Here is a 12,177-nt window from a genome sequence, read left to right on the forward strand (position 1 = left end):
TCTTGAATGCGTTCATAACTCTTTGACTTGCATTACACTAATGTGCACCATGTTCCTCTCACACCAGACCTCATCCGTCAGCCAGGACGTGTTCGCCGTACGCATATTTAGTCTTGTCCCGAAGCCACGCATCAAAGGAAATAAATCCCGTTTCCTAGCGTCAGATCCCGGGAGTGGGACCCCATGTGCTTTTCTGCGCCGTCCTCCTCGAGCTTTCGTTCGACGTGGTGATCCTTCAAACGTTCCGAGATGCTTTTCAGCTCACCACGGTTGTACAGAGCGTTTATTTGAGTTACTGTAGCTGGAACACGACCAGTCTGGCCTCGGCGCTCCGTCATCAACAAGGCGTCCAGATCTCCGCCAGCAGAGCCGGGTGTCATTTGTGTTTCGCACCACTCTGTGTAAACCCTGGTGGCTATCGTGGGTTAGCAAGGCTAAGGGGGGGGGTTGGGGTGTGTACATATACATCACAGTTAAAGTGCAGTTTCTTCATCTTTTACACATCTAGCTCAGAATTCTATCCCAAATATAGCAAGCTTGAGGAAAAATCTCACGTGACGGAAACGTTAAGCTAATGTTACTCCTAGCCCCGTATGTCAAGAAGCGACTCTGTGCACCGACGTGTCCTGGCTGATCTACTACGTTTAGGGTAAGAGAGACATGTGCACATTTCCATCTTGTCGCTTCGCTAAGGACTAATCACGATTTTCAGTGATTCATCACCACTGGCATTTCAGTTTAATACAAGAACAAATCTAATTCACGTCTGGGAAATTAGCCCACGGTTTCATCCCTAATTAGAACGGAAGATCTGCACAACGCTGAACGGCATCACATGGCAGCTCCTTTTATCATCGTATCAGCATCATCGCTGCCGCTAATAAACACGAAACATCTTGCGTGTCAAAGGTTTAAGTGCTAATAGCTCAATATGGAAGCTAGTTGCGCTTTAATTCATATTTATCCGTTTTGATCAGTTTGGTTGATGTGTCGCTGTTCCCCAAATTGGCTTGTTTAAGAGACCGCGGTGCCAGGTCCTCCGGAGCAGCTTGAGGGAGTTGGGCACAAGCCCACGATGCTACTGGCTGTTAGCTCAGGAGTCCTAGCCAAGTTCTTACACTGCTGTATTGCTGTTCCTGCCTAGTCCTGAACTCGCTGCAGCAATAAGAGAACCACTTTCACATCTTCTGTTTATTTCAACTCGGCTGCCACCAATACCCATACGTAGGTAAAATAAACAGGATCTTCCTTAATGAGGCTGAAGAGCATTCTCAGGAAAAACACACACACACACACACACACACACACACACACACACACACAAATAATATGAGAGTGATCTGGGAGTCCCAAAATTAATGTGTAATTAGCAGCAGATGAATGAGCGTGTTTGCGTGTGAGAGTTTTTAGACATGATCACGCGTGGTTTGTGTTCTTTGTTGCTTTCAAAGTTCTTTCTCGTGCTGACATTGGAATTACAGAGCAGTCTGTTAAAGCATTTACTCTACACCCTCAGCTGAGTGAGTTACAGTTAACTGACAAAATGTTTAAATTATTGCTCTGACCGCTGAAATATTCGAGTTACAGTCCCGACCGCTGAAATGTTCGAGTCTCGGTCCCGACCGCTGAAACGTTCGAGTTAAGTCCCGACCGCTGAAACGTTCGAGTTACGGTCCCGACCGCTGAAACGTTCGAGTTTCGGTCCCGACCGCCGAAACGTTCGAGATACAGTCCCGACCGCTGAAACGTTCGAGTTTCGGTCCCGACCGCCGAAACGTTCGAGATACGGCCCCGACCGCTGAAACGTTCGAGTTTCGGCCCCGACCGCCGAAACGTTCGAGATACAGTCCCGACCGCCGAAACGTTCGAGATACAGTCCCGACCGCCGAAACGTTCGAGATACAGTCCCGACCGCCGAAACGTTCGAGATACAGTCCCGACCGCTGAAACGTTCGAGATACGGCCCCGACCGCCGAAACGTTCGAGATACGGCCCCGACCGCCGAAACGTTCGAGATACGGTCCCGACCGCCGAAACGTTCGAGATACGGTCCCGACCGCCGAAACGTTCGAGATACGGTCCCGACCGCCGAAACGTTCGAGATACAGTCCCGACCGCCGAAACGTTCGAGATACAGTCCCGACCGCCGAAACGTTCGAGATACAGTCCCGACCGCCGAAACGTTCGAGTTTCGGTCCCGACCGCCGAAACGTTCGAGTTTCGGTCCCGACCGCCGAAACGTTCGAGATACAGTCCCGACCGCCGAAACGTTCGAGATACGGCCCCGACCGCCGAAACGTTCGAGATACAGTCCCGACCACTGAAACGTTCGAGATACAGTCCCGACCGCCGAAACGTTCGAGATACAGTCCCGACCGCCGAAACGTTCGAGTTACAGTCCCGACCGCTGAAACGTTCGAGATACAGTCCCGACCGCTGAAACGTTCGAGTTTCGGTCCCGACCGCCGAAACGTTCGAGATACAGTCCCGACCGCCGAAACGTTCGAGATACAGTCCCGACCGCCGAAACGTTCGAGATACGGCCCCGACCGCCGAAACGTTCGAGATACAGTCCCGACCGCTGAAACGTTCGAGTTTCGGTCCCGACCGCCGAAACGTTCGAGATACAGTCCCGACCGCCGAAACGTTCGAGATACAGTCCCGACCGCCGAAACGTTCGAGATACGGCCCCGACCGCCGAAACGTTCGAGTTTCGGTCCCGACCGCCGAAACGTTCGAGTTTCGGTCCCGACCGCCGAAACGTTCGAGATACAGTCCCGACCGCCGAAACGTTCGAGATACAGTCCCGACCGCCGAAACGTTCGAGATACAGTCCCGACCGCCGAAATGTTCGAGATACAGTCCCGACCACTGAAACGTTCGAGATACAGTCCCGACCGCCGAAACGTTCGAGATACAGTCCCGACCGCTGAAACGTTCGAGTTACAGTCCCGACCGCTGAAACGTTCGAGATACAGTCCCGACCGCTGAAACGTTCGAGTTTCGGTCCCGACCGCCGAAACGTTCGAGATACAGTCCCGACCGCTGAAACGTTCGAGATACAGTCCCGACCGCTGAAATGTTCGAGATACAGTCCCGACCGCCGAAATGTTCGAGTTTCGGCCCCGACCGCTGAAACGTTCGAGTTACAGTCCCGACCGCTGAAACGTTCGAGATACAGTCCTGACTGTACAGTCCCCCCCCTGCCCCCCCGCGCTGTGTTTTTCATTTCCTTTTCATTCTTCTGAACTGTGTCTCAGTCGGGGTGCTGGAAGAGACTCGAGTATATATCTGACCAGAGTAAATTCTGCCCATTTTCCCATTTTATCCTGCCACATCATTTGTAATCTCCTCCTCATGCACTTTGAATTACCTTTGTGTGTGAAATGTGCGGTATAAATAAACCTGCCTATAAAGGACTGGCTACTACAAGATGACTTCTTACATCCCCACCTTCCAGAATATCTGACTTACTCTTCAGACCGTTCCGGCTTGCTGAAACAAAAGCAGACGTATTTCTCCTCCTTCCCTGACTGTTGAAATGTTGTAGTTACGACAGTCGTGTTCCTGACCGTTAACCTGCTGTAAAGTTAAATGAAGCACCACTCAGGTAATTGCCAAGCGCTGGCTCTTAGAGAAAGAAAATGGTGGTTTTAAAGTGCAAACATGTACTTTACTCTCACTGGGGACTGACATCGTTACCTTGTTGTTGTACCTTTTGAGTCCACAATCACACATTTCATCAAGTATAATAAAGAAAGGTGGTATATGTGTATATATATATATATATATATATATATATATATATATATATATATATATATATATATATATATATATATTACACACTATAGTAAAAACTGAACAGAGCAGTTTTAACAGTTCAACAAGCAGCAATAAAGAACACAAAAAGTCCAAAGGTTTCAATTGTAAAAATGTCTGGCTGTAATTCAGAGACTCTAGTTTGTGGAGTTTTTTTCCGTAACTTCATCGCAGGTCCTCTGTTGCAGCCAATCACATGCATTTATTTCAGTTATTTTGCTGAAAGCAGCTCATCAGACCAGATCACCGAACTAACATGACTTCTTTAACCCTTACACGGACAACGTCCACACTCTGAGACCCACTGCATTCTACACTGAATTACTCCACTGTTTTGATTTATACAAGAGACGATCTAAATTCTCAGCTCGAATCATTTCTATCAGATAAAACCGATAATGTTTGGACTGTAAAGTGTTAGAGCGAACGTGTCGGTGGGTTTCGGTCTCTCCGGGATTTCCCCATCGCAGAAACGAACGCAAAATCCGCGGTGTTCGCTTTTAACAAAACGACCACAGGCTCGGGCGTTCAGAAAAATCCCCCTCGGATTCACGTGCGTCGAACACGTGTACGGCGAAAACGTCTCGTTTACCAACGGACGTCACTGCGAAAGAAACTATTTCGCGCGATTGAGTAGTTTTCCGCAAAACAACAATAAACGCACGATAAACTCCGGAAGTCGCGGCGCAAATTTAAAAAAAAATCCGCAGCAAAATTCACCAAAAAAACCCCTCGTTGTGTTTTTTTTTTACTTCAGCTACTTTCAAATATACGTAAATGTTTTTGAATTTGAGAGGCATGTTTAGTTAATCTGGAAGTATGCAGAGACTTTCTGGGGGAAAAAATGCAGATCATTGTTAAATAAATAAAGTGTATATTTATTTTCATAGACATACGATCTTTACAAATTTCAATTGAACACTGGTTTGAAGTGTAAAACCGTCGACGACCCGTGACTCAGATTCGGCATATTCTCACTAACCTCAGTGGGTTCTCACGGATTAGTCAGAGAGAGAGAGAGAGAGAGAGAGAGAGAGAGAGAGAGAGAGAGAGAGGGTTTGATTGTTCAGTGTTTACGGCGCTCATAAAGTTATATAATCTAAGTGCTACCTGTGAAGCAAGAACAGGGCGGCTGGTGCAGTTGAAGGACGTCGTCGTGTCCTGAAGCGTGGGTGTAAATTAGCATTTAACGATAACTAGCGTACTGAAAACGATCGCGGGAGGCGGCGAGTTTGTTCGGTGTTGAATTTGGGGCGCGGTGGCTTAGGGGTTAGTATGTTTGCCTCGCAGCTCCGGGGTCAGGGGTCGGAGGGTTTAGATTCCAACCTGGACGTGGACTTTGCATGTTCTCCCTGTGCTTTGGGGGTTTTCTCCGGGTACTCCGGTTTCCTCAATCGGTCCAAAGACATGCGTTGTAGGCTGATTGGCGTTTCTAAATTGTTCGTACTGCGATGGGTTGGAACCCCGTCCAGGGTGTCCCCCGCCTTGGGCTCCAGGTTCTATCCCAGAGATACGGAACCATCGTATCTTCTCAGCGGCATCCACAACCGACTTTATACCTTCGACATGGAGTTCGTTATGACGGCCATCTTTTACAAAACTTGTTCATTTTGATCTGTGTGTTGTATAATTGCGTTGCGGAGGTGTTTAACCACCGCCGACGCAAACCGAAGTCTACAGTAACGACGAGGCGACGGAAGAGCGTCCCACACCGCGTGTTGATTTGTACAGCGGGGGTTTGTTTGTTATTCTTTTCTTCATCTAGACTTTATTTTTCTCATCACTGTACTCCTTCACGTCTCGAAGGCGTGCCGCCAGCTGTTCTGGACTTTCGGTGCACGCTTCGTAATCGGAAGCGCGTCACGTTGCCAATGATTTTCAAATCAACCTGAGAGAAAGAAAAATCAGTGAATGGATAAACGATCTGGAATCAGAATGAGCGTGCGGTGGAATGAGTTTACGAACAGATCGGAGCAGTAAGGCGTGAATCCGCTACGTGAACACGAACCGATTACGCCGTAATTACGTAACAAGCTACTAAAAAGGGCGGAGCTTATTTGAATCGACGCTAACGGGACAGTAGATTAAAGTGAAATGCTAAATGAGCTGAACTTCGAAACTTTTTCAAGATAACAGAAGTAATGAACCTGTCCAGAGTACGTTCTGACAGTGTACAAACACGTCAGCGAGTCGCGTGAACTTTAGACTCGTTCTGTTTGCTGCCGCGAGACGTTGTTACGAGTTGCGTAAACCAACGCCTTACTGCTGATCTCTTAATAAACTTCACTCTGAAGCCGTGACGTGACGTGATTGAGGTGAGAGTTCTGATCCGGGGTGAGAACCTGGGCTCAGGATATTAAACAGGTTCTGTTTGTCTTGCAGATCTTTTGCAGAGCGCGCGGCGCACCTCACGGACAAGTACGTGACTCTTTGCCAAAGCTCTGTCTTTCTCTAAACACACACACACACACACACACACACACATCCCTGCTCCTCGAGTCCACGTTCTTGGAGGCCTTGAGAACGTCCTGATGCAGAAAAAAGACAAAGTTTCAGTCTCAGTTTCTCCACATGCGTGTACTAATGTTCTAGATCCAGGGTCAGAATATTTATTAGCAAAAGCGACTAAAATATATTATAGATTTATTAATTACACGTTTATTCTTCCAACCTCTAGAAAAACTAATCACAGGAGAGAGTAGTTCCACAGATTGTGTATTTGAAGAACGTTAGAACTCTAGCGCTGACCTGTAACACTACTTCATTTACATAGCTCGGAGTTCTCCCATCGTCATGGTCAGATAACTGAACTGCATAGAAATGGGATTTCTGCGGTTATCTGATGATGACATTTTGTACACGTCGTATATATCTGGTTATCGTGTGCGTGCGTAATCGGGATATTTAGATGTCGAGTTAAGAAACGTCTAGATCACTGGTCACGTGAGAAATACAAACGTCGAGTATTCACCACGTTCCCCCGGGTGCTTGGACCCCGAGTATTGCTTCTTTCTGTGTGTGATAAGCAATCGTTGCGCTCGTTTTGTGTCAGTGACGGCCGCGTGTGTGTGTGTGCGTGTGTGTGCGTGCGTGTGTGTGTGTGTGTGTTGGTAGGTGGTAAACGTGGCCCAGAGCTCGACGACGATGAGCTGCTAAGTCTGAGTAAGAGGCTGGTGGAGGACGCCGTGTCGCGCGCGGTGCAGCAGTACATGGAGGAAACGCAGCAGAACGGCTCCGCCCCTAAAGACGAGGCTCCGCCCAAATGACAGCGCGAAAACTGATCTCAGACTCTCATCCGCCTGGGTGGAGCCCCGGCTCACGGCTTCTCCTCCACGCCTCCTTCACGACGGACGGATTTGTGCGGAAGAACGACGGAATCGGCGACTCTGTGTAGACGAACCCGACCTGCCGGAATCTTCTATGCAGATCTTTTTTTTTTTTTGTCGATAAAATGTTTGGTTTTTTTCTGGGAAAACTGAGACGCGATAAAAACTGTTCTGATCCGAGACCACGGCGATACCGAACTGCACCTCTGGACCGCGGCAGGAACACGGACGTGTGATTAGGTTCCTGTGTGGGAGTATACGATCATGATGATGATGATGATGATGATGATGATTTCTCATGCGCTCCAGTGTGAAGCGTATTTCGTTCGTGTGTATTTACTTTTTTTTTTTTTTTTTTTTTAAAAGCATAACAAGCCTTGTTTATATGTTTGTGCACCCTTTAGGCCGTGTGTGTGACGCGCAGTGGGTCAGGAGGATGCTGGACGCAGACAGAGAGAGTGTTTACAGGAGAGCGAGGGAGTTTAAGACACTGTTAGGACGAGCAGACGTACGAGCACGAATCGCACGAGAACTGAGTGTGACCGGGACACACACACAACAACCACCAGCAACCTAAACACACACACACACACACACCCCCACACAGTCACATAATCCCTCGTGCACACAGACGAATTTTAAGGATAATGAATATTTTTTTAAGGAAAGCCGACTCGCTCGAGCTGAACGTCTACATTTATTTTCTTTTCCTGAACAAAATGAAATGTTTAAAAAAAAAAAAAAAAAAAAAGAGTTATAAAGGCTTAAGGATTTTGATCCAGAGATTGAGTTTTTGTTCTGTTGGCCTTTAATCACAGAACAGAAGTTTATTTTATTTTATTTTAATATGAAATGCTGCACACGTGTTCACCTGATCCTTAATTACTGACCGTCTTTACGCTCGACCGCGGTTCCTGTTGTTCTCCAAACGTTATGGATTAACCGAGACGTCTCCGTCCCTCCGCTTCCTTCCTTCACTCGCGCCTTCCTTTGTTCACTGAATCACTTTCATTTTTAACCGACTCCACTGCTGAGTCGACTCTCTCTTAAAGACGTGTTAATAAAGGGTTTTTTTTTGGTCTTTTCTAACGTGTCTTGGTGTGTTCTCTTCTGTGTTCTGTGTTCTGTCCGGATCCGGACGCCTCCTACACGGAGCTCCGCCGCTGGAGAATGATGGACACCGTGTCTCCTGGACTGTAAGACGAGCCGTTTCCTAAACCCAGTAGAACGCACTCGGATTTCGAGGTAGTTTGTTCATGGTGGTCCTGCTACGTGTGCAGTTACGGTAGTTCTCTTACTTATTAGTGTGTGTTTGTTTACTAAAATTACTATACTAATCACTACTATTTTACACACACGCACACACACACTCTGCTGTTATGCAGGGAGATGGATTTCAATGAAGGTTCCTTGTTCTTCTGCGGAGGAACACTCTCATTTTCTCCAATCCGCCGTTTTCGATCATTCGGACCCTCCTCCATGGCACGTTTAAACGTAATCCCTAAGTGAAACGCGACGTGATGGAGCAGCAACGTGATGATTAATCCAGGTTTACTGTGAAATTAAATCCAGGATTCATTGCAGTGACGGTTTAAATGTTTATTCAAGGTTTAAAGTCTGGTGTGACAGAGTTATTAGATAAACCTTGATTTAATCCAGATTTGAGCTTAATCCGCATTTGTACAAGCCATGTCCCTTAATGTCCAACATGTCACGCGTTAACGTTTGACGTTGTGTTTAAAGCTTTAACGCTCGCGTTCCCTCACCCCGGACAGGGTTAGAGCGTGAAACGGTTTCAGCAGCCCACAGGAAGGAGAACAGAGACGACCTTCACCTTGAGCATGTGACGCGGGAGCTAAAGCAGAAGCGGTCGTGCTCACACACGGCTCTGAGGTAGTAAATCTCGTGTCTTATCTGCCGTGCTAGAGGAACGTGGGATAGAGACGGAGTCTCGCTGGAACATGGGCGAGTCATCACGGCATGTAGAAAACGCGTCAGAGGTCAAGGTTCACTCTGAGGATTAGGGCAGAGCCGAGATCTGCGGTTCAGGGTCGGAGGATTGAAACACGCGACTGTTTTACGGCCACGCCGTCTCAGACTGACCTCGCGTGGTTAACGGGACCGGATTTTACCGGAACGTTTCCTGAAAAACGTCGGGAAACACTACGGACAGAACCCTAAACAAGGTTTCTTTATCGGAGAAGGTTCCAGGTAAGGTAGAACCCCGACGTTTAGATAAAATATTGCGGCGTGAACACTCGTTAATTAATCGGCGCTTGTCGATTTTCCTCCTCACCTTTTCCCTTTCGTCAGCGCTGTGGTCAGGTGTTGAGTAGTTTTCTATAACGGCAGCTCTGAGGTTTATATTAATGCTCTCGTTATGGTTTCTATAGCGACAGCTCGTTCACGGGGACTCGCTGCGTCGAGGGATCGAAGAAACGTGGACGGGTGTCGTCGATCTCGGGAGACGTTCGTGTGACGTTGGAAGGAGTCTCCAGCGTCAGCGCTTTGTCTGACAGTCGAAGTCGTTTCTCGAGCGTTCTGTGTAAGTGCGAGCGGATGAAAGGTACGACCTGTCGTTTGGGAAAATGGTAACGTCGCTGTGGTGCAAGAGGAATAAAAACGCGTCGGGACGTGACGTAGAGGAACTCCGCTTCGATGTAGGTAGTGAACTGAACTGCACTCGGCAACGAGGGAGAGAAGTGTGTGTTCGGTGGATCTCAGATCTCTAATGACAAGACACACACACACACACACAGAGAGAGAGAGAGAGAGAGAGAGATGTTTCTATAAACGTCCTGAGGCAAATCCAATAACCGGATTCTCACAGCGTGAGACAGCAGCGAGCGACAGCCGTATGCCTTCATTACCCCCTGATTACACCGAGACAGAAACACTCGCAGCGTCAGCGCTGTAGCCGCACCGCTACAGTTTACACACGTACAGCACACCAATACAGCACTCTGAAACTGACAACACGGAGAGACAGACACACACAGATTGACAGAGAGAAACAGAAAGAGAGACAGACTGAGAGACAGAGAGGAACACAGAGAAAGACTGCGAGAGAGAGAAGCAGAAAGAGAGAAAGACAGAGAGACAGAGAAACAGAGAGAAAGACAGAGAGACAGAGAAACAGAGAGAGAAATGTAGAGAGAAAGACTGAGAGAAACACAGAGAAAGACTGCGAGAGAGAGAAACAAAGAGAAACAGAGAGAAACAGAGACAGAGAGAAAAATAGAGAAAGACTGAGACAGAGAGAGACAAACAGAGAAAGAGAGAGAAACAGAGAGAGAAACAGAAAGACAGAGAGAGAGAAAGACTGAAACAGAGAGAGACAGAGAGAGAGAGAAAGACAGAGAGAAACAGAGAGAGCTTCTGTTTATCTTTCCTACATTCCTCACAGAGATAATCATCCAGCTGCTGATCCTTTTGTCGATGGCAGATGATTGAAGTAAGATTCCAGTCTGAACTACAGAAAGAGAAAAAAAACCAGGACACACACACACACACACACACACACACACACACACAGCTAAAGGGGAACTGTGTCTCCAGCTGGAGTGTGAAAGCTTTTCTGAGGTTCAGTTTGCAGGAGAAACTCCTCCAGACCAGACGAGGAAACGAACCCGTCTGAGATCAGGACGATGTTTCGCTCGGCGAAATAAACTATAAACTCAAATCATTAAATCTTTGTTTTTGGTTTTTCTATGCCGTTACCTACGTTGGAAATTTGTATGAATATGCAAATGAAGTCTGATTCATATCATCTCACTCCGCCAGGTAGAAAAATATTCTCAAATTCTCATCATAAGCAGTTCCTCCATTATTATTATTATTAATATTCTTATCAACCAAATTACCCTAGCCACGCCCACTTTTTTCCTAAAGGCTCTTAAGATCGAGGTTCATGAATTCCCAAGTCAAAGTTCAGCGAGATAAAATCACCCTGTGTCCTTTGCCCTTCGACTAAACCGTAAATATTGGCGCCCCCACACTCGGTGCTAGATTAGATCTGTTTGCTAAAGACGGCTGACTTGCCTTTCACCAAGACGTGTTACAGAAACACTGAAGAACATCGCTCAACATAAATCGAACTCGTTCAAGTCCAATCTCTGTAGATTTCTGTGCTTTGCGTGTATCTGACCTTTAAAAAGTTGGCATCGTCGTCTGAATTAATGCTGTTTATACTCCGCCTCGACAAACGGCTCCGTCTCCGACAGCCGCTTCTCAGAGCGTTCGGTCAGGGCCCATTAGCTGTGTGTGTGTAATGGAGCGGTGGTGTTTCCATCACAGTGTCACGTCTGATTTCTGTGTGTCTGATGTCTGTCTCACACACACACACACACACACACACACACACACAGTCTCATCGCTCATCTTTTCCCTTTAAGGCAGACAGCCAAGTGATTTGCTTTCTGCCCTGCTGTGTGAGCAGTCTGCTAACAATGAGGTTCTCTCTCACACACACACACACACACACACACACACACACACACCTCATCAGTAGCGCTACAGGCAGCAAAATGAAAATTTTCAGTAGTTCTAATTATGTTTTACCCAGCTCATTTTTATTGCACTTCTCATTCGCCATCCCATAATAACTCCTCCTGGGTTTTTATTTATTTATTTTATGCATGGCGGTAAATAAAAACCTGTCGTTTTTAAATTTCAATTAATATCCTAATTGTCCTAAAGCGTTATCGTCACTCCAGGCAGGGAAATACCCAACAGAAACATCAGCTCATGCTGTTGACAAAACATCTCTAATGGTTTCCATCATGTGATGTAAACGAGCTTAATGGTGGCCATTAGGGATTTTCTAGTTACTATAAAACGCCGCCCAATCTCAGAACAGATCCCAGGACAGCCTTCACGTGTATTTGATGATGATCAGACGACAGTCTCGGATTAGACATACCATCAGCTGCCATTAAACTGCCATTACAGACCATCACAAAAACGTTAAACCCATTAGGAACCAGAACAACTCTCTAATGGTTTAATGACTGTTTAATGATCGACCCGA

The 12,177-nt window shown here is 47.0% G+C and overlaps 1 protein-coding gene across 5 annotated transcripts in view; it reads left to right on the forward strand.

The window, feature by feature from the left end:
- Positions 1 to 8,232, forward strand: part of LOC108257779 (A-kinase anchor protein 7) — a 33,836-nt gene extending 25,604 nt beyond the window's left edge. The window contains exons 9-11 of one of the 5 annotated variants that reach the window (XR_006983902.2): positions 6,205 to 6,240; positions 6,937 to 7,456; positions 7,553 to 7,691. Coding sequence is in view for 3 of the 5 variants with exons in the window: in XM_017455800.3 (XP_017311289.1) it covers positions 6,205 to 6,240; positions 6,937 to 7,088 (188 nt within the window). In the remaining 2 variants the exon portion in view is untranslated. Of the gene's footprint in view, positions 1 to 6,204; positions 6,241 to 6,936; positions 7,514 to 7,552 lie in introns of those variants that run through there. The other 4 variants (XR_006983903.2, XM_017455800.3, XM_017455810.3 and 1 more) reach the window with 4 other exon arrangements.
- The last annotated feature ends 3,945 nt before the right edge of the window (positions 8,233 to 12,177 follow it).

The sequence above is a fragment of the Ictalurus punctatus genome, chromosome 2 (genome assembly GCF_001660625.3).
Source record: "Ictalurus punctatus breed USDA103 chromosome 2, Coco_2.0, whole genome shotgun sequence".
NCBI classification, from domain to species: domain Eukaryota; kingdom Metazoa; phylum Chordata; class Actinopteri; order Siluriformes; family Ictaluridae; genus Ictalurus; species Ictalurus punctatus.